The sequence below is a fragment of the Cordyceps javanica genome, chromosome 7, assembly GCF_051103115.1.
Source record: "Cordyceps javanica chromosome 7, complete sequence".
Classification (NCBI taxonomy): Eukaryota; Fungi; Ascomycota; class Sordariomycetes; order Hypocreales; family Cordycipitaceae; genus Cordyceps; species Cordyceps javanica.
Window position 1 is genome coordinate 2,290,982 of NC_139301.1, and position 21,193 is coordinate 2,312,174.

General features: G+C 52.5%; 6 protein-coding genes across 6 annotated transcripts; 4 read left to right on the plus strand and 2 right to left on the minus strand.

The window, feature by feature from the left end:
- Positions 1-849: 849 nt before the first annotated feature.
- On the plus strand, positions 850-7,971 carry V2A60_010182 (uncharacterized protein; the record flags this gene model as incomplete). The annotated part of the gene is made up of 2 exons (XM_083261443.1): positions 850-877; positions 959-7,971. 2 exons carry the CDS (start codon positions 850-852, stop codon positions 7,969-7,971), a joined length of 7,041 nt encoding a protein of 2,346 aa, XP_083117569.1.
- Positions 7,972-8,966: 995 nt separating this feature from the next.
- On the minus strand, positions 8,967-11,018 carry V2A60_010183 (signal recognition particle receptor subunit alpha; the record flags this gene model as incomplete). The annotated part of the gene is made up of 3 exons (XM_083261444.1): positions 8,967-9,739; positions 9,794-10,727; positions 10,785-11,018. 3 exons carry the CDS (start codon positions 11,016-11,018, stop codon positions 8,967-8,969), a joined length of 1,941 nt encoding a protein of 646 aa, XP_083117570.1.
- Positions 11,019-11,729: 711 nt separating this feature from the next.
- Positions 11,730-12,861, plus strand: V2A60_010184 (protein transporter YIF1; the record flags this gene model as incomplete). The annotated part of the gene is made up of 4 exons (XM_083261445.1): positions 11,730-12,002; positions 12,070-12,271; positions 12,324-12,649; positions 12,700-12,861. 4 exons carry the CDS (start codon positions 11,730-11,732, stop codon positions 12,859-12,861), a joined length of 963 nt encoding a protein of 320 aa, XP_083117571.1.
- Positions 12,862-13,486: 625 nt separating this feature from the next.
- V2A60_010185 (Mpv17/PMP22 family protein) lies at positions 13,487-14,306 on the plus strand (the record flags this gene model as incomplete). The annotated part of the gene is made up of 3 exons (XM_083261446.1): positions 13,487-13,582; positions 13,666-13,745; positions 13,841-14,306. The coding sequence occupies 3 exons, from the start codon at positions 13,487-13,489 to the stop codon at positions 14,304-14,306; spliced, it is 642 nt and encodes a 213-aa protein (XP_083117572.1).
- Positions 14,307-16,582: 2,276 nt separating this feature from the next.
- On the plus strand, positions 16,583-17,012 carry V2A60_010186 (Dabb family protein; the record flags this gene model as incomplete). Its single annotated transcript, XM_083261447.1, has 2 exons — positions 16,583-16,687; positions 16,764-17,012. 2 exons carry the CDS (start codon positions 16,583-16,585, stop codon positions 17,010-17,012), a joined length of 354 nt encoding a protein of 117 aa, XP_083117573.1.
- Positions 17,013-17,224: 212 nt separating this feature from the next.
- V2A60_010187 (major facilitator superfamily domain-containing protein) lies at positions 17,225-18,442 on the minus strand (the record flags this gene model as incomplete). The annotated part of the gene is made up of 3 exons (XM_083261448.1): positions 17,225-17,987; positions 18,048-18,389; positions 18,438-18,442. 3 exons carry the CDS (start codon positions 18,440-18,442, stop codon positions 17,225-17,227), a joined length of 1,110 nt encoding a protein of 369 aa, XP_083117574.1.
- Between the last annotated feature and the right edge of the window lie 2,751 nt (positions 18,443-21,193).

Here is a 21,193-nt window from a genome sequence, read left to right on the forward strand (position 1 = left end):
TGCGATACCCCAGCATCTGGCCATACCTGGTCATGCCAGGCCCGCTGTGCACCAAGCTTTGACGCGGTCGAAAAAATTTGACTTGCAGAGAAAATCGGCTTAGTACTTAGTTACTTACTGGGTATAGGGAAGGAAAAAAAAGCTGCTGGCAAAGGTGCGGTCAACACACACATACTGGGTACACAAAAAAAGACCACTACTTAATAAGTACACTGAGTACTGGTCGGAACCTAAAAGTAACGAGTACTTACTTACCTTGGTAAGTACCTATCCATCTTAGGCAAGTACCTCTTCGCTACTAATCCTTTTACAAGCCCTGCGTCTTTCCTCCATTGGCGGTGGCTGGGCTCCATAAGGAAGTCAGTTCACCCACCCGATGTAATCAATCCCCCAACCTTCAATGCCGCCAGTCCAAGCCAGCTCTCTTCATACATCCTTCGCACCTCGGTCGCGATTGCACTGCCCTCCGATGTGTCCGGTCGCATCGACACATCTTGTCCTCGTCTTCTAATCTGCTTCGGCTTTGTCTTCTTCTCCCCCGCTCTTGATGCCGCCTCTCCCCATATCGCTATAAGTTGGGATTCTCTCAGCGTACCCGCCCCCTTTAAATTGCCAAAAAGGGTCGTCATAAAATCGACGCGACGCGTACCCACACACCTGAGCACCGCAGACTCCCTTATCGACCCTCTGATCTAGGATTTGGGGAAAAAGAAGAAAAAGAAGAAAAGACCACGAGAGTCGACTTGATACGACGCATTCGAGAGTATCAGTGGCAGGCGACAAGTTCATCGTCTGCGCTGATCTCAGTTGGTAAGGAAGCAAACGCCCGCCCAACCGTGTAAACGGATTATGCGGTGTCACCACCCGACAGCCGCGGGTCCCCCTGATCTACACGTTTTTTTGTCGCTGCCGTAATTTTCTACTGACCAGCTTGTCGCGACTGTCATCAGACATTCAGTTACGACGTCGTCCCCGAAGTCGTCAACTGCCAGCCCTCCACGTGCGCCGGCACTGGACGGTTCTGGAGACTCTCCTTCGCAGGAGGAACGACCAACCTCTCCGGCCCTGTCTACGGCTTCTACCGCCGACGGAGACGACGACGCGGACCTTGAATCCTCTCCTCCTGCACCGGAGCTCCCAGCGCCGAAGCTGCCTGACCGAGTTTCAGCTCTGCTCCGATCGCCAACTCGAGCAACCGACGACGTCTTTGCGACGGCCAGCTGGGGCTCACCTTACCCCCCGCACGACCGCAACGTCCGTCGCCAGAGCTCCAGCAGTGATCTCTCCGAGGAATCGCCGATTCATCACCTAGATATAGACACCCCGTTTCTTCGCCCGGCTCCTCAATTTCCGCAGCTGCCAGACACGGAAACCCGTGAGCCGCTCAGCGCCGCCGCCGCCGTTCTCGCCAACAGGGTCAGGCGCAGCAATAGAGGACTCACCGAGGACTGGATCCGCGCTCACACAGCTGCCGGAGAGGGAAACATTGAGCCTCGACTCTGGCTCAGCGACGGTAGCGATAGCGAGCACTCTTCACTGAGCGGCTCCGAATTAGCTTGGCTCGGCGAGCTTACTCCTAGAGCTGTCAAAACCGCCAAAGCTGCCAAGAAGCAGACGCGACATCCTCGTGCGAGTGCCAGTATCGAGACTCTCAGACCTTCCGAAGGAAAAGGTATCAAGCTGGGTAACTCGACGAGTATGACCTCAGAACCTGAGCTGATGGCCGAGCCGGCGGCCTCCCAGGCCCCTCCCCGGCACGGCGAACCTACCAGCAAGTCTGCCGAGGAGGGACACACTACACCTACAGAACAGTTGGCCCATACCGCATCAAACCCGTCTTCGGGACCATCAGGCGAGGTTGCCGACGTGCCCACCAACACAACCACGGAGACCATTGCTCCGGTGCCCATCCCCTCAACGCCCAAAAGACTCAAAGAAAAGTCCTTGCCAAAAGACCCTACGACGCCTCGAATCAAGAAAAAGGTTCCATGGAAAGGAAAGAATATTATGATCTTGGTCCCTCGCGATGACGACCGTGGCAAGCCTGGCAAGGCTCCCATGCCCTTGCGCCCCCAAGAAATCGAGGGCATGTTTGCATCTTGGAGGGAGCTCGGGTACAACGTCGACGGATTCGATCTGGTTGTTAATGACTACCAACCCCTCGGCACCGATGAATCCCAGAGCCGAGACTGCTGGCCCTCAGCCGAGGAACTGACCAAGGAGCGATCAACTGGCCGCTATCCAGTTGCACTGCCAGACCTGAATGCATGGAAGAACTACGTCCAGGAGCTTCAAGAAGCCAAGCTCAGAGCGCTTGGTGTTTCTGATGCCGAGGAACCCCCTGCTCCATCCATCTCACCATCGCTCACTATTCCTTCTCGCCAGGCGTCTGCACAATACCCTCCACTGCCATTCTCGCCGCCAATTCCCACGTCGTCGGCATCGAGCAACCCTGGCTTCAATTTCCAGTCCCAGCTGCTATCCGGCACCACTACCACAACCCAGAGCCCCGGAATTGCTTCTCCGATTCCCTTTGGGCACATCCAGGGCAAGTTCAACCCTCGTCAGTCCATCTCGCTACCGACTGGCAGCTCTCCATTCCAGATGTCGCAGGTCCAGGGATGGCAGAACCAGGCCGGCATTTTGCAAAGTCTTGCTCGCATTGATTCGCCACTTCTCAGCCTAAACGGCGTCGTCTCACCGCAGTCACCTTATGACCTCGACGGCTTCCCTATGTCAGGCAGTCCCGCATTTAACGCCCACCAAAGGCACCATTCTTTGCAGTACTTCCCTCAACCGATGGCAAGAGCATCGCCTCACCTACAACAAGTACGCGAGGATGACGAAGAAGACGAGCAAACTGAGGAATACTCTAAGAGTCCATCCAAAACGCCAGAGCCCACCAAGCCGCGCCCGGTTTCGATGCAGGCCGAAATGCAAGATGCTCAGTATCACCTCGAGGAGCAACTACGCAATCAGCTCGAGCATGAGGATTACAACCCTCAGGCTCAGGGTAACCCTGCTACCAGCCACGAGAATCTTGCTTCGGCTCACGACCGCCAAGCCTCGGGCAATTTGGCTATTTCAGAGCACTTCGCCAATGACCAGGCTAAGCCCGTTGTCCTTCATCATCCCCGCCCTCACAGTCGTGGCCAATCTCTTACGCAAACGTTCTTCAGAGACCACGATGCGCAACCCGATGATTCCGCATTTAGCCGACTCAATGGCATCCCCGAATCTAACAAGCCTGAGGGCGACGACACCTACGAGATTGAGACAAACCCCAGTAACCTGGGCACGCCTGTGCAAAGCTTTGACTTCCCTGCCATGCTCCACCAACACCAAAAGACGATGTCGGGAGCGAGCAACCCCTGGAATAATGCCAGCGAACACGTTAACGTTCCCGATCACGATAGGAAACCGTCTACCTCGAAACTCAATGTCAAGGCGCCCGAGTTCAAGTTCAATCCTACTAGCAACTTCACCCCGGGTCTCTTCAACTTCTCTTCTCCCCCTACTTTTCAGCCTGGCGCGGCGAGCTTCCAGCCCGCCGTCTTCAACGCTGGAGTCGACGACTATGTTGAGCCTGCGCCCCCCCTTGAATTCGGTAGCATTGGTTTCGGTATGGATGCTGGCTCTCCTTCGTTCACTCCAGGCCAGACTGAGTTTAGCTTTTCTACTTCGGGGCCCAAGTTCAGACCCGACGCGCCATCATTTACACCATTTCAGTCCCTCGCCAACTCGCTCAACAAGCCTCGAAAAGGCCACCAGGGCCGTACAGACTCTATCTTTGGGGACATCAACATTGACACCAGTGAAACCGCCCGCCCGACCCGCAAATCCAAAGCCATTCCTATCATCCGACCTTCTAGTAGATCGTCGGCCAAGTCACCCCTGTTGGGTGTCACTGAAGAATCGGGCGAGGATGAGATGGACAGCGACGGCCGCCCCGTTCAGGATGAGTCGAGAGCCAAGCGCGCCAGAAGTCTTGCGCCAGATAATCAAGATGTCGCTTCATTTGCCCAGATGCCGCTCGCCAGCATCTCGGAGAGTACCAATGATAACGCTCTATTCATTGACACTTCAATGTCGTCCGCTGGCAATGGTGACATTGTAGAGACTAAGCAAACAACTGCTGCGCCTTCTGAAACGTCTCCTGATGCCAACACAAATGAATGGGAGCCTCTCCAAACCGCAAAGGATGCTGTTATCAACAGCCACAAGGCACAACATTCTGCAGAACTCAAATCGAAAAGGCAAGCCCACAAGAGAAACTCACTCTCTGCCACCGCTATCCCATTCTCGCCTGGAGCTCTTTCTTATGGAGAGGAATCACCCGCTACACTAACCCGCGCAGAGCCGAGCCCGGTCAAGATGACGCATTCGGGTAGCATTTCTGATCTGAAGAAAGTCTCCCCCAAAGTCTCGGATGAGTCTCAATTCTCATCTCCAATGCCCTCCGCCAAACCGAAGGGTCTCAAGGCCTCTCGCTTTGCTCGGGCTGACCCTGCTCCAGCTGCCTCTCCCGCTTCAGCTGCCTCTCCCGCTTCAGCTGCCTCTCCTGCTCCAGCTGCCTCTCCTGCTCCAGCTGCCTCCCCTGTTCCCACCGCCTCCCTTGCTCCCGCGGCTTCTTTTGCTCCTACACCTGTTGTAACCCCTACTTCAGAGTCCCAGCCCGAAGAGGGCACTGCTCAAAACCCGCCCGCCGATGTGATGCCGTCTATTGAGACCCAGAACACCCTGATAGACCTCACTGAAGAGCCCATCAAGAAGGATGCGAAGGTAGATGAGCCAACTTTTGAGGAGATTGATGCCGTTATGCAGCAAATGGAGATAGACCCAACCATGGGCGTTAAGAAGAAGCCCCTCGAGAAATCTATCTGGAACCAGCCTACTCCTGCCATTAGCCGACAACCGTCCTACACCCTGCGGGCAGTTGCCCATGAGTTTGTTCCTCAGTTTAATCAGCCAGTTCCCCCGTACCCCGGAGACTCTCAGCTAGAGGACCCCTTCATCGACCCTCCCGATACCTGGGACAATGGGCAGGAGCATGAGGCCATGCCTGCGAGCGACTGGGAAGCTGCTTTCTCCGAGGATGAGCAGTCCAAACTCGAGAGCAGGACGCAATTTTTCGATGGCAGGGTTAACGAGATTGTTGGTAACTTATTGGCGACACGCCTTGAGCCCATGGAAAAGACGCTGCTCTCGATTCATTCCGCTCTCGGGAGCAAGAGTCGTCGTGCTCCTTCATCCCGCCGTGAGATCAGAAGTACGACTGGTGAAAACCAGGAAAGCGATGCTGATGATGAGGACGACGAACTGATTGTGAACCGCTCCATGAGCCCGCGCCGAGATCGCCGCATGGACCAAATCCGCGTCGCCGTTACAGAGGCCCTGGCTGCCCAATCACGCCACAACCACGACGCGATTGAGGCGCCGTCCGCGGATCATTCTGTCCTTTTGGAGGCTATCGAGGAAATGAAGACCCAAATGAGCACGTTCACGAGCTTGCCGCACCTCGGCCGCGAAATCGCGGATGGGCATGCTGAAGATTTCAGACCAAGCACGTCAAAGTCTGATGATGCTATCCTCGCTAAGCTAGATCAGCTGCAAACAAAGAACATCGACTTGGAGCAGCGCTTACAACTCGAACAGCACAAGATTGAGCAGGAAGTACAGAAACGTCGCGAGGCAGAAGACGCTGCCGCCGAGCTCGAACGCAAGCTAAACACTGCTGAGACTCGCGTCGAGGTTGAAATTATCAATAAGAGCGTGTACGATCAGCGTGTGGGGGATCTTGAAGAGCGTCTCAGGCTGCAAGAAGAGAAGACCGAGGAGGAGCTCAAGCAGCGCCGCCTTCTCGAGGACAAGCTCTGTGATGTACAGCGGCAACTTAAGCATGCTTCCGAGGAGGAAAGTCGTCTAACCGAAACCCTTGAGGAACGTGATCGCAGGATCAAGGAGTTGGAGCAGGTTGCTGGCAAGAAGGCTATGCGCATGACCCTGCTAGAAGCTGCTTCCAACAACGCAAGCCAGTCCCAGAGCGAGATGACCAACAAGCTCAACGCCCTTGAGGGCGACTTGAAGGAGGTCCGCCAAGACAATACGCACTGGCGCACCGAGGCTGAGCGGGCTGATGAGAACGCTCGCCGCAACGCTGGCGAGCTCGCTGTTGTGAGCGAAGAAAACAAGAGTCTTCAAAAAACCCTCCACACCCTCACTGCTCAGCTGCAAGAAAATGAGCGTCTCCGTGAATCATGGCGTGGTAAGTTCATGTCCCTCCAAGAGGACATGGCGAACGCTGCCCGTGAGGTTGCGGAAGAGAGCGCCAGACGCATCAGAAAGGACCAGGCTATGCTTGCCCGCCAAGAAGTGCTGGACGCTAGATTGCAAGCCGAGGCTAAAACGCGTGAGCGCCTCGAAGTTGAGATGGAACGCCTTCAGCTCAACGAGCGAAGCGGCATGCGTGCGCTCAACGAATGCACACGTCTCGAGGGGATTCTCGGCGAGCTCCGTACTGAGAAGGACAGGCTCCAGCAGACTGCAGCCCGCCACTTGCGCGAATTCGAAGAGGCCAGAGAGTCTGGCGCCAGCGAGGTCAAACGCACCCGAATGTCTATGCAGACAGAGATTGATGCTGCCAACCACCAAGTCAACGTTGTCCGTCAAGAACTTGAAGATCAAAATACCAAGCTCCGTTCCGAGATTGACAACATCAGACTCGAGGCCGACACCGCCAAGGAGCGCAACGACATGCTCATGGAGGAAGAACAGACGACCAAGGTTAAGGCTCTGGAAGAACTTGAGCGCAAGCACCAAAACGAAATTGAAGACATGCAGACACGTTATGAGCGCCAGATCAGCAATGCTGCTGAGGACTCTCAACGATCCGAGGAGGCACTCTTGGAGCGCCTTAGCCTCTCTTCAGCCAAGGTTGAGCATCTTCAGGACCGCATCTTGCATCTAGAAGAGAAACTTGAGATCTCTAAGCAAGCCGCTGCCGCCGCTGCCCAAGCCGCCGCCAGCCGGACCGCTAAGGCTACTAGTCTCGAACCTGGCCGTGCTGTTACAATTGCTGCTCCTGTCAATACCGCTCGCGCTGCCGCCGCCCCTGAATTGCCCGAGAAGATTTCGCCCCAGGCCCTTCGCGAATCCATTATGGTCCTCCAAGAACAACTCCAGGCCCGCGAGCAACGTATCGAAGAGCTTGAGCAGGACATTTCTAAGCTCGACCCTGAGGCACCTTCCAAGATTTCGAAGCGTGACGACGAAATCAGCTGGCTACGTGAGCTCCTTGCTGTGAGACATAGCGATCTGCAGGACATTATCACAGCATTGTCGGTCGACTCATTTGACCGCGAAAGAGTCAAAGACGCTGCCATCAGACTGAAGGCTAACCTGCAGATGGAAGAGCAGGAGCGCGAGCGAGCTATGAACGGTGGCTCGGCTATCACTCTGCCCAACATTGCTCAGAGTATCCAAGCTGCAACTCCTCGGGTCGCGCAGACCATTGGATCTGGCTTCAATGCGTTTGATCGATGGAGAAAATCTAGCCAGACGTCATTCTTATCTGGCGTGCTCAGCTCGCCTTCAGCAGGCCCTGCCGCCACTCCATCGCGAAGCAAGGGCCCCAGCGCTCAACAATCTAGGCTTCTCAGCGGACTCCTAACACCTCCTGCATCTGGTCTGCGTCAAACACCTACGGCTGACAGCAAGCCTCAGCCTACAGCCTTTGCTAGCACAGGACGCCGGTTTCCGACCCACGGCAGCGCGCACAGCCGCCCACGCGGAGAATCAGAGTCATCAGCCGCCGTGGAAGAGGAGGAACAGGCGACCCCAGAAGACACCACGCCGACGCGTCGCCAGGAGCAGCCAGCAGACCCAGTAACGCCACTTATGATACGCCAGAGCGGATATGACTCTGACGCGCAGCCTGGCGACTTTGATGATCATGACTTCTTCGAGGATTGAGGCGAAGTGAGGCACGGCTGAACGGTCAACACGACCATTATCACTTGATTCATCATTATACATATTTTTCCTTTGTCCAACACATGCGAGCATCATATCGAGAACAGCAGGGAACAGGAAGAGCAGACGAGACAAGAAAAGGGGAGTTGGGAATTTTCGTTTGCGCGGATGAAGTTCAAGACGATTGCCCACTGGGCACTCGCGCAAAGTTCATAACGCCACGGGGACCGGAAAAAAAACAGATTGCGACCTAGAAAGATACCCCCTGTTTGGATTTGGTTTTGGCGGCTTTATTACCTTGATTTTTTTTTGTCTCATCATTTATTGTTTCAACTCATCACTCTCCGCTCTAATCATCGCCGTCCTGGAACCACCAAACCGCCCGCAGATTGACAAATACACAGTGGCTAGCCAGCGGGAAAGCGAGATGGATTGGAAAAAGCGCACCGATAGCGAACTGTCTTTTTTTTTATCATGCGAACCAAAAAAATAATCGTCTTTCTTGGGGATTTTCACCATGGGTTTTCCATCGATTGTCACCTTGCTGCCTTCTATTCTTCTCTTTACATTCTTTCTATACATTTTTAACACCATTTTACATGTCTTTTTTTGCTACACCTTTTCTCGTTACTTCTTACTATCCGTTTCTGTATATTATTGAAGCATAGCGCGAGAGAGAACGTGTCTACTGTACCCAAAGGATATCTGATTTCATTTCCCACTACTGACACTCCTTTTGTGTGTCTGTGTGTCTGTGTCTACTTCCACAATTTACTTCTTACAATTGTACTGGGCAACGAGACTCTGTTGCGCCTACGGTGGCTGCGTATATAATATGGCGTGACATGAAATCTGAGCCACATACTTCACACGCAAGGGTATATCAATGGGCAAAAATAACACTGTAATGTACTGTTTTAAGCATTATGAATGTAGTATCTATTGGTATAGGTGCCCGCCTGTAATCCATTATCCAAGAGGGGAGAAGAGTGCGTCTAGTTGTTGCTGAGTAGCTTCTCGACGGCCCACTTGACGGAAAAGTTACGGAGGTCCGAGTAGTGTTGCCCAACGCCCACGAATAGGACAGGCACATTGGTGGCATGGACCAGGCTGACCAGGGTGCCAACCATGTCGCCAACTGTGTCACATTTGGAAATAATGAAGCCGTCTAGGGAGCGGACGGCACCGAATGCAGCGTTGAAGTTGCGCGCCTGGGCGACCGAATCTGTGCCAACAAGAGCCTCACCGACCATGAGAATCTTGTCGGGCTGGGCAAACTTGGCAAACTTTTCGAGCGACGACATAAGGCGCTGGTCATTGTGCCGACGACCGGCTGTGTCGATGAGGACCACGTCGTAGCCCTCCTGCGCAGCGTGGGTGACGGCGTCCTTGGCCACCGTGGCGGCGTCCTTGCCATAGCCCTTTTGGTACAGCTCGACCTGCCCGCCCTCGCGCATCGTCAGTTCTTTCAGGTTGCGGACGTGTACGGCCAGCTGCTCAACGGCACCGGAACGAAACGTATCACCGGCCGCGATGAGCACCTTGTATTTGTTTTGCAGCAGGAAGAAACAGATTTTGGACAGGTTGGTTGATTTGCCCACACCGTTGACGCCGACAATTGACATGACGTAGGGCCGGCGCTGACGAAGAGATGTAACAGGCGGTGACGTAATGGAGTCAATGTCGCGGAGAAGGTCAAGAGACGACGTCGGTGTCAGCATCTTGGTGAGAGATGCCTCCATGGCTGTCTGTATTCTTGCATTGATGCCTGTCAAATACTGTTAATACGATTGACGCTGAGTAAATTGGATGGGGAGCTTGCCTTCAAAGCTTCCAGTCTTGGTGCCTACCAGCTCCTTTTCCACACCCTCGCAGAGTCGCACTGCAGCTTCTCTAGCCACATTCTTGCGAAGGAGATGCTCTTCCATGCCTTTCATGGCCTTTGCGAGGTCCTCGGTCGTCAAAGTCTTTCCGCCAACAACATTGCGGAAGAGTCCGCTGATGGCGTTCACGCCAGAGCCCAGGATACCGGCTTTAGCGGACGCCGCACGCGAGGCAGCCGCCTTTTCCGCCTCTGCAGATGCAAGAATACCCTGAACCTCGTCGCCAAGGTCACGCAGAACAAACTTGCCCTTGGCTGACGTGCCCCAGGTGGTTGAATCGACCGACTCTACCGCACTGGACTTGCCAACACCGTCGCCATCCTGCGCAGAGTAGTCGAGCTGCACATCGTCTTCTTCATCTGCAAAGCCGTCCGCATCCCACTTCCTACCCTTCTTACCACTTGTGCCCTTTTTCGAGCGAGTGGATTCATCTCCGGAAGAAGCAGCCGCCGAGCCGTGCTTGGCCTTGCGCGCGCGTCTGGACATTTTAGCCACGGGCCCAGCTTTGGCGACAACTAGGTTGCTGCTCGCAGGCGTCGACGGTCGTGATGTGGTGGGCGTCGAATCGGCCGATGGAGCATCTTTGCCAGCATCACCAGAGACGGCACGGCCCCTGTAAGTCAGGCCCGGAGCTGAAAGCCTCTTGCCGTCGGGGGAGCTATCCGCGTCGTCAATCGCTTCGCTAGGGTCGGCTGTACTGGATTTGTCGAGCTCCCGAAGTTGTTGGTCAAAGTAGTCGTCAAACCCGTGACACTCGACCAGGGTGGTGTGCGGCTTCTTGACTTGTTCGCCATATAGACTGACAAAGATTGTTCGTATGTTATCGACGAGTTTATCCACCCAGCTCAGGTGAAGAAGCGACCGATACACAACCTGCCTTACAGTCAGTATTTCTTATGATTTGCCATATTAGAGCGGCCATCGGCATACGACGAAGATAACTCCGAGCTCCTTTACCATGGTCCACTTCAGAGTGTGGTGGTCAGTCTTGTAGGCGGGATTCGCGGAGGCCGATTGAGCACTTTGCACGACATTTCCAGAGTGTCTTTCCTCGATGAACGTATCGGCGATGAAATTGTTGATAACCGAGGGGTTCACGGGGGCGTACGTGCGCGACCAAAGCACAACGCCGGAAGTCGTTATGATCTCGAATGTGTCCAGCATTGCGATCGAACTGTGGTGGGGGGTTTCGTGACAAGAGATACAATTAAAAGAAGGAGAGGGTAAGAGGAGTGAATAGAAAGAGCGGATACGAAGAGAGAGTGAGAAAAGAGGCGCACAGTCCGCAGCACAGGAACGAATTCTCGCTGGCGGTCTCGAAAAATTCGGCACAGTGATGTATGTAAATGCTGCAAGTCGCGGCCTTCGATGAAGAAAGCTATAGGCGGCGTTGCCGTATCACCGCGCTAGCTTCCTTACCTGCTGGCGGAACCAGGTGCTCTGGGCCTCTGGCGGGTGAAATGTGGTGCCTTCCGGAAGAGTCTGGCCCGTATCACGTGCAGCACCCTTGCGAGGCGCGGGATTGTGGCTGTCCAGCAGTAAGTTAGTTGTTTAGGTACTTGGACCTTGGACAGTGTGGCGCAGTGTACAAGCTGCCTGATGGCTGTGGTGAGATGTACTCTCGGCTCAGGGGGGATTCGAGTGAAGGACAGGTACCGTTTAGTTAGGCGTAGAAAAAAATGTAGGCAGCTTTCAGGCAGCTCTCAGCTAGCTGGAGCTTCGTAGTATTGATAGCGCGCATCGGTGGCTCCAAAAAAAGTGGCCAGCGCAACCACATGCCCTCTATGCTCGCCTTTGGCCACAGTCGCATCTAGCTCTCGTCTCGCATTCCGTCCGCCATCTCCATCTGCACGCTGCAGAGAGCTCGAATTCACGATGCAGCGAGCCAACTACGGGCAGTCGCCCCCTCTGCACCACCCCGTGCCTCAGCACGTATCGACGGTGCCCCAACTCAGATCGCCTCCCCCTCCTCCGGGGTCCGCACAGTCGCAGCAGGGCTACGGCGGCAATCCCTATCAGCAGCAAGGTGGCGGCACGGGCAACGTCTTTGGCGCCTACGGCCAGTTCATGAATGATCCAACCGCCCAGGTCGCCGCCCAATTTGGTCAGACGGCTTTCAAACATGGCCAAGAATACGTCGAGCAAAATGTGCGCCCTCGCTTGCCCTCCGGCTCGCCTCCCTTCCCGTCCCTTCGACGACTAACCAGCTCGCCAGATCGGTCGCTATGTCAACGTCTCGGCTCTGAAGCACTACTTCAACGTTTCCAACTCCTACGTCATCAACAAGCTCTTCCTCGTGCTCTTCCCTTGGCGGCACAAGCCATGGGCGCGAAAGCAAGCCACGGCAACCAACGGCCAGGAGGGCTGGTACCTGCCACCGCGCGAGGATATCAACAGCCCCGACATGTATATTCCAGGTTGGTTTGAGCTAACTTGACTTGATACGAATACTCTCTGACTCCAATCTAGTCATGGCCATCGTCACGTTTATCCTTCTCTCGACGCTCATTGCCGGTCTTCGAGGCGACTTCCAACCCGAACTTCTCGGCTACACTGCAACAAAAGGACTGGTCGTCGTCATCGTTGAAATTATTGCTCTGAAACTTGGGTGCTACCTTCTTAGTATCTCTAGCCAGTCTCAGCTCTTCGATCTGATTGCCTACTCTGGCTACAAGTTCGTGGGCATCATCACCACGATTGCCGTTGCCGAAATTGTCAACGGCGGTAAGGGCACTGGCGGTTGGATTGGCTGGACCGTTTTTCTGTACACATTCCTTGCCAACTCTCTTTTCTTGGTATGTGAAAATCAGGCAATGCCGGTATGGCAGCACTAACGCCGCCGCAGATGCGTTCCTTGAAATACGTCCTACTTCCCGAAAACGCTGGCAGCAATGGCGGGCCGATGCAAACTGACTCGAGAGCGAAACGCAACCAGCGAACCCAGTTCCTCTTCTTTTACTCGTACATTGTACAGTTCTTCTTCATGTGGGTGTTGACACGAGCATGAATTTGGCGTGCCTTAAGGTCGCTGCCAGTCCAGATGAAGGAGTAGCGGGAGCTAGCTTGGGAGAGTTGGTACAGCACATAACGAGGCTTCTCCTACTCTGGCTTGAATGTTTCCAGAGCTGCCCGCGCTCAGTCTTTAAAGGAGAAAGGGGGGACTAGCGTCTACAAAAAGGGCACCAGTGGGCGCAGACTGTTCGGGGCCAGATGTAGCCGAACCTCTAACTTAGAATAATAACTATGAGAAATGTAACGAAGTACAAGTAGCACATTCAGGTGTAGAATTGCCTGGTTCAGTTGATTCCACGCGTCTGTCCCAAGACCACTGCACCGACACGACAGTCTCTGAGGCTTATGTAAATACACACTCCTAAACTACTCAGGCATTGGTTGACTTTGAATCATTCTTCCATGTCAATTGCCGCAACATGTGTGTTGGTGGGAAGTGATTCAGGACATGCCTGCCCCACATGTGAATCTGGCGGTAGCACGTCACTGTTTTTTATCATTCTTCAACCTTTGGCCCCCTTTCTCATTCTACATCACCTATGCTATATCTTTAATTGAACCTCTTTTTGGACGTGGTATTCAATAGTTCCTGTATCGGTATTTCGCTTGACTTGGTCGCCATGCCTTCGCCGATTGTAGCGGCGACGGTCCAGTCGGCCGCCCTCGGCGTCCTCAGCAGTATCTTGGCACAGTGCATCACAGCGTACAGGCAAAAGGTCAGGCCGCCGCGAGTTGAAAGTGCTCGTGTTTTTTTCTACTTTTTTTCCCCTTCATTTCTAGTCTTCTAACAGCTCTATAGGATCCGTTATCTATCGATTGGATCCCCGTCTTTCAGTACTTACTCTTCATCATCGTCAGCACGCCGCCCAACTTCCTGTGGTACGTCTACTTGCCTTGCAGATGTCCTTTTTTTTTTTTCGCCGCAATGAGGCAGTCAAAAGAAGGAGCTGACACCGTTTTTACTTATCTGGCAGGCAAGAATTGATTGAGGCGTCTTTCCCGTCGCACCCTGAGCCCGCGGCCCGTTCCAAACAGACGGGCGACAAGGCACCGCCAGCACCCCTGTCCACGCGCAACACGGCCATCAAGTTCCTTCTGGACCAGACCGTCGGCGCCGCCGTCAACACACTTTTGTTTATCACCTTTACCCGGTCCCTCCGTATGGCCAGCGGTCATGCGCCCCGCGTCACCAATGTGTCCAAGGCCGTCAGCTACTGGGTCAGCCCCGACGCCGTCGACTTCTCACGCGTGGATTTTGATACCGTGTGGGCAGAGGCAAAGGAGGAGTTTTGGCCTTTGATCCTGGCGGGCTACAAGCTCTGGCCTGTTATTTCGCTCGTCAACTTTACGCTTGTCAAGTCGGTGCAAGGACGGAATTTGCTCGGTGCGCTGGCTGGAGTCGTCTGGGGCGTCTATATTTGCTTGTTTGCCGCACACTGAACCGAGCCACCGGTTCATACGTTATGTAAGCTTTCATTATATACTTGTATGGTATTCTTCTGTTTTCTGTTTCACGCCAAGTGTGAGGGGGGCGCCATAGCACGCGAATAGAGGTCAATAATTTCATTGCTATTCAATATCGCTTAAAGGCTGGTTGCTGATTTTGCCAAACCGAGTACGGTGACAGGTAGTAGAGTAACCTATTCGAGTAGTGAAGACAGATCAACGCTTTTTGCCCCCCTTCAAAGATATTCATGTGTCTTATCATCTCATCCGTGCCATGCGTGCCTCGGATGTAGTGTCGCCGCTTGCTTGGTCAAAAGGAAGACATTAGCTGCTTTCTACAAGAGGGTTGGTCTGCAAATCCGGTTCTATTAGCTGTGCGATTGGGTGGAGAACGGATTCAGGATAGAACACTGGAGCTTCGGGTGATAGTACATGATGCACGACCGTCTCATTGGAACCGCGTGAATCCTCGTGTGATTCTTCTCGAATTACCCATAGCACAGATCCAGCCCCAGTAGGCGAATGAAACCAGTCTATTGCCGGAACTTCTAGGCCGACATCAAGTTCTTGGAATAGTATTTCAGCAACGTCATACCAGTGAAATAGCCAGGCCCGCATGTTCCACATGTATTCTTGTGTGTTGTCCGGCCGCAGCATGTCACTGGCGAAGTTGAAGACTGTAGCTGCCAGCCATCTGCATGGCGTCGGCAAATCCGGGGTGGATTGAACATTGCACGACCAATATCTCGCTTCTTTATATATGTCGTGGCCAGTCGCCTCCCACTCTTGGAGGGCGTCAAACAAATCGAGATGCTCTCCTTTGGGGATGCAGGGCTGTAGAGCCAGAGCGCCTTGAAAAGTTTTGAACGTACAGAGGCGCATACAAGTGCCTGATCTGCTTGGTAGCAAAACTCCATCAATAGCAGTGTAGGTCGGATCCGTAAACGGTACTTCTTGTAGGATGTCGTCGTTCAGTTCTTGCGGTAACAGAAGATCAATTTGACATTGGTCCGGCGAGGGCTCTTGGACGTCGTCTTGGAATTCATCTGCAGAGTCGTCTGTAAGAGGGTTTTCATCTCCGTCGAGACACTCAGCCCGTAGCGCTATCATGTCGGCAATGGCTCCCTCCACAGCCTGGTGGCCATTTGTCATGCGGGCGACGGTGTCCTCCTCGCGCTGCTAGATTGCAGAGGGGGATTTGTGAAAGAAGAGCACAGCGCATTCGCCACAAAATGGCTGTGCGGTTTTGGATTTGATGAGTATCGCATGATATACCCTGTGCAGAGGACAGAAATACTAGGTAGTGCCGCGGCGAGAGGCAGAGTCATGGTCAACGTGTCGCCACCGGCCATGAGGTAGAGAATAGCAGCGGCCGCGGCAAGACATGGCGAGATGATGAACGGAAGGTCAAGTTGTATTTTGTATTGCTATTGTTATTGTTTCCCTTGGTGTTGTCTTTTTTTTTCGATCTTTTTTATGACTACTCTTTTGTTGTTTTTCCGGACATGACAAACGGAAGAAAGTAGACCAACTATAGCGTAGTATTATTGATGGATGTATGGAGTAAGTACTTGGATGATGAAAGCTTGTTCGGGAGAAAATGCTTTGGGGCTGTGGAGAACTGACTGGTCCACTCACCCAGTCAGTTTCAGCGATCGCACCCCAATGTTCCTACCTTCCGATTCCCAGCCAACCCATCCTTCAGTGAGTGTTCCGTTTTATTTTTCCTTGCAGCCTGATTGCCCAATAAGTACTCGAGTTTCCTTACCGCAGTTGGTTTCATGTTGAATGTTGAATGGCAGTGACGCCGCACCCGGCACCACACCTTGCACTGTAAAAAGACTGTCTGTAATGATGCAAAGACCATTCGCACAGTACCAGTGTACCACTCTTTCTTCCTTGAAAGAATTAATTCATTTCCGGACCAAGTTCCAAAGAGCAATGAATGAGTGTTTTCTCTTACATTGGTTTTATAAATGCTGCTATTGGTCGCTGCAGTTGACTTCGTGCTCCCTGGATATTGGCGGGGTCGCGGAAATGTCGGAACGTGGAATGGAAGCCGCCTGCCCCTCTCGATGGCATCCGACTTAAGCCGCCGTCGTCCACCCGTTCCGACAAGCTGTAGGCTAGTAGCGAATGCTTCGACAGTCAGCCACCTTGTCTTCGTTTTAAATATAAATAACCTCGCGAGGACCTCCCATGCCTCTTTAGACCGACCACTTGACTTTACATCCCTGCCGCGCCTCCCACACCACCAAAACAAGCACACAATGGCTGATCACGTCCACCGAGTTACCCTTTTCAAGCTGCCAAAGCCCGAGGATGTCGACAGATTGATTGAGCAGTACAAAGTCCTAGAGGCTACCCACCAAAAGGTCTGTACTGTGTTCACAGCACAGGTGTGGTTTTTGTTTTCTCCCCGACACATATGCTGATGAGGTCTGTCTTCAGAACGGCAAGCCGTACTTGCGATCCGTCGTCATCGGCAAGCCCGAGGCCGACCCTCGCGCCCAAGGCTTCACTCTCTGTGCCAAGACTGAGTTTGCCAGCGCCGAAGACATGAAGTACTACGATGAGGAATGCGAGGCCCACAAGACACTCAAGGGCGTCGCCAAATCTCTCACGCTGGAAGGCGCAATGAGCGTCTACTTTAAGCCCACTGTCTATAAGCCTAGCATCAATTCTGGAGACTCGCAATAAAAATCTACAATCGAATGAATTGATCAATTTGATGGATGGGTATAATTACGTCTCTTAAAAATATTTTCGGCGTTTGAGGTATCGAAAATCCGGAGCCCGGTTCATGAACATGGTTGCTTCAGTGCCCGTATTCTGTTCACAATCTCTCGTCGGCTTGCTTGCTGTCTCAGCAGCGTTCTTGAACATCAACATTCAGCCACATACGACTCAGCCTAAGCGTTCTGCGGAACTCTCGTCAACTCCTCAAGCTCTGTAGAATTGCTGTTTCTGCCGGGTGATGGCTTTTCTCCGGGCAGCGATGTCAAAATGTCCAATGCTGGCGGGTGCCTTTCAAGTGTGAAGAGGGAGGCCACCACCATGACCGCACATGTTACAATCATGAGTCTTGTCTCTTCAGTAAAGGCACCAGAATACGCAGAACTCACAAACTCTTGCTTCTCAGCCGGAAACTGTAGCCCTGCGACTGGTGATTTGTGAATCTGTGCCAGCTGTTCTTGGGAAAGCTGCGACCTCAAGGATCCATTTACATGGTCGTTGAACACCACAGTACAAATCGACAATCCAATCGCGCCCCCCAGCACCCTAGCTTGGGCCACGGCGCCTTGAGCGGCTGCTCTGATCTTCTGCTCGGGCGCCACCAGGTTTGTCATTATTGTCGCCGCGGAGAAGCAGAGTCCAACTCCCAGTCCGAATGCAGCTTGGAACACATACTGCATGGCTTTGGCCTTGGCCGGAATGATGGACATGAGTGTTACCCCGAGAAGCTGGAGGCACGCCGCTGCAATAAGAGTGTACGCAGTATTGTTCTTCTTGCTCGATATAGCTCCACCCAGAAATGAACCTGCTGCGCATGCCCCGAGTAGAGGCAAGATGTGAACACTGGCCATCAGGACAGATTGCCGGTCGACAATCTGAAATCTCTCGGGGATTGTAATCGCCAAAGATATGTATGGAAATCCCGTCAAAAGAGTAACGCTGCAAATTCCTTTTCATTAGTTTGCGGGCCATGTACACGGAGGACGCTGAACTACTCACAAAAGCCCAGCAGAATACACTCGTCGGCTTATGAGTCGTATTGGGAAAATGGGTTCGATCCCAAAACACGATTTCACTTCCAGGAAGATTTGCCACGCGATAAACAGTATCCAGCATACTGCGGAGATGACCAGGGTGATGATGATCTGCGCGCTGTTCCAAGCATAAGTCTGCGACCCAGCCTGCTGAATAGCAAACACCAAGAGGCCGGAGCTACTTAGCAGGGTAATGCCGCCAATAAAATCAATCTTTGTAAATGCTTCCCAGGAAAGCATATTGGCTGCGTTTTCGGGCGGCCAGAAGTTTGTGATGGCGAGCATTGCTACTAATCCGAAAGGGATGCTGTTTGTTGTCAGTCACGACTCCCCGAGGAGCGACATCGCCACTTACTTCATGTTGAAGAGCCAGCGCCAGTCCGAAAATTGCACTACCAGACCACCAATAATCGGACCTAGTACAAAGGCGATAGTTAATGTGGCTCCTATCATTGCCCCAATCAAACTTGGTCTATGAGAAGGACCAACTTCGACAAGGCCAATTTGGGTGAGACTATAAAGTCCGGATGCACCAATACCTTGAAATCCGCGACAGACTATTCTATACAAGTTTGGTAAGTCTGTGCATGATACCTTGGATCTCCGTACTTACAGTGCTACCATGCTCTTGGAAGAGGCACACCCAAGAGAGAACGCAGTGAAGAGCACCCACGACAGCACTAACATGTTTCTTCGGCCGTACATGTCGCTCAACCTCGATATAACGACGGCGAATCCTTCAAATTATGTTAGAAAACAGTTTTTTTCGTGAATGAAGTGTTCTTTTTTCTTCACACACCCATGTATGTCAAGAGGTACGCCAGTACGATCCAGGGCGCATTTCCAAAATCCTGTAGTTCTCGCGAGATGGTGATTAATGAAGTGGATGCAATCGAAGTATCCAGACTAGAGAACAAGAGTCCGCAAAGGAGACTATTCAGTGCAATTTAGCTTTGCCCTCATTTTGTCGTCGGGGTTCCGCGACGTACCATGCAACTAGCACACCGTGGCCAAGCCGACTCGTGGTATGCTTCGCAGTAACAGGCTCTTCTGGTTTTGTCAGGGGCTGCTCATCGCTTTCCCTCCTCTCAGATGTCGTGTTATTTGTCTGGCAGGAGGGAGGATTCGGATACGTCAACGAGAGCCGGAAAGTATTGTCCATTGCGTTCGTCATGTTGGCACACCCGCGGTCTGGTCTGTGGCAAGCGCGTGGCTTTTGTTAAGTGTTTCGACGAGGTCTTGATCATTCACGATTTTTTTTTAAATTTCTTCTTATCTTAACAAAGTTGATTCAAATTATAGAGGCAGAATCTTTTCGGTAAACAACATCGGCAAAGCTGTTGATGGACAGCGAACGCCCGCCAATATGTCTTGAACGCAATGGCCCGCAGATGTGCGCCCATCGTACTCTCCCCTCGTTTTTTCAGGTATTCTTCTGAGAATCAATCCCAGAGACCCGAACCCGTGGTACAAAAACTAGCCTTTCAAAACCTGCGTTTCCCGTGTCCCATCGGTGTCGCATGGCGGCCTCTCTGCAACACACACTCCAGAGATGATCGAAATCCGGGTCAAAAGGGCATTCGCTCCGGGCTTGAACCTTATTCTAAACGGATGCATGAAAATAACTGGTCATTTTCACTCCTGCATGGCAAAGCGACATATGGGGTGTTAACCGTTGTGGCTTCACTTTGTACTGGTACATGCATGCGGCTCCTCATGGCATGCAGTAATTCTACATGCATGATCCTGCAGGAATACGGGGGAGTAATAAAATTTAATGAACTTTCTCCGCTAAAAAACGGAGCGGCTTACTGGGGAATTGGGGCGATCAAGTGCTTCACTTCCCTTCTGGCATTTTCGCTCGCCATGCCGGCACCTATTCACCAGTTCCAATATCAGTCCTCCCAGCCAACTCACCGCTCTAGGGAATGCCGTGAATGCCTTCTTCCGTGATTATTGCGGCATTTCAAAAGCTCTCCTCCATAAGTTAATGGTGCCCCATTCGCAAGCATTTACGGTTTTGAGCATGGCTCGATCACCATTTCATGGACTCGGGCTCATTGGGCATGTACCATGTTCCCGTCGCTTATTTATTGCCAAGTGGCACAACGCCCAAGCTGAGGTGAATATGTCGCTTGCGGAGAGCTCAGTCTGACAAAACTCTCGATCTAGAACGATGCAGCTGTGACACCCGGCATAACGAATCAAAACATCAGAGATGGCGCGTGCACATAGAAAGCTGGCGTTTACTCATACTCTTCTAGTACTTGATTGGCCTCCCTTCTGATCTGTGTTCTCTGTAGCACGATTTGTTTGCCCATCTCTACATGTATTTGACGAATTAGAAAATGGCGGCCATCACATAGAGATTGTTTGCATCAGCTTCGTACGCCTTGCCGGCGGGTCCTACGGTAAGGGTTTTTACTCGCGCTGAAGACTCCGCAAAAAGAAACGGTGACAAAACAGAATACATGCCACGTCATTTCAATCCTCGATATTAATTTATCATAGACTTGTTTTACGTCGTGTGCTCTCCATGGAGACTTGTTTGTCACCCCCATCACTGGTAATACGACGGTCAGGCCGCTACATCCGGAACCAGTCTCACTCACATTTCATTCGAGTGTGCCTTATTCTTTTTTTTCCTCGTCTTTCGGATTCACAGAGATCGAGTTGTACATCTACCAGTGTGGCGGAAGGTAGGCGGCCACTAAATCTGCGACGGCTTTGATCAGGTGTTCAAGTTGCAAGGCGCGGGAGCTGGGGCATCTAGCTTTTTACTTGTTTGCTATTCAGTTTCGGTGATGCCAACCCATTATACGCAATTTCAGAATGATCCCGTCGATTAGACTCGTTCTGTGCCAGATTAACCACCTCTGGGGAATGTTGCGAGAATTGATGTGGTATTGTTGTTCTACGTCAATGGTTTTGTCACGGAGTAATAATAACTATATACGAAACGTCGTCTTTGTTCTATGTTATCTTACTGTATATAAAAGCCTAGCAGAGATGAATGACTTAAAATACGGATTGCATGGCCGAAATAGCCAGTCGCAGCTCTCTATTCGTCCACAGCACCGAACTCACTCACTTGTCATGTGCTTGTCTTTT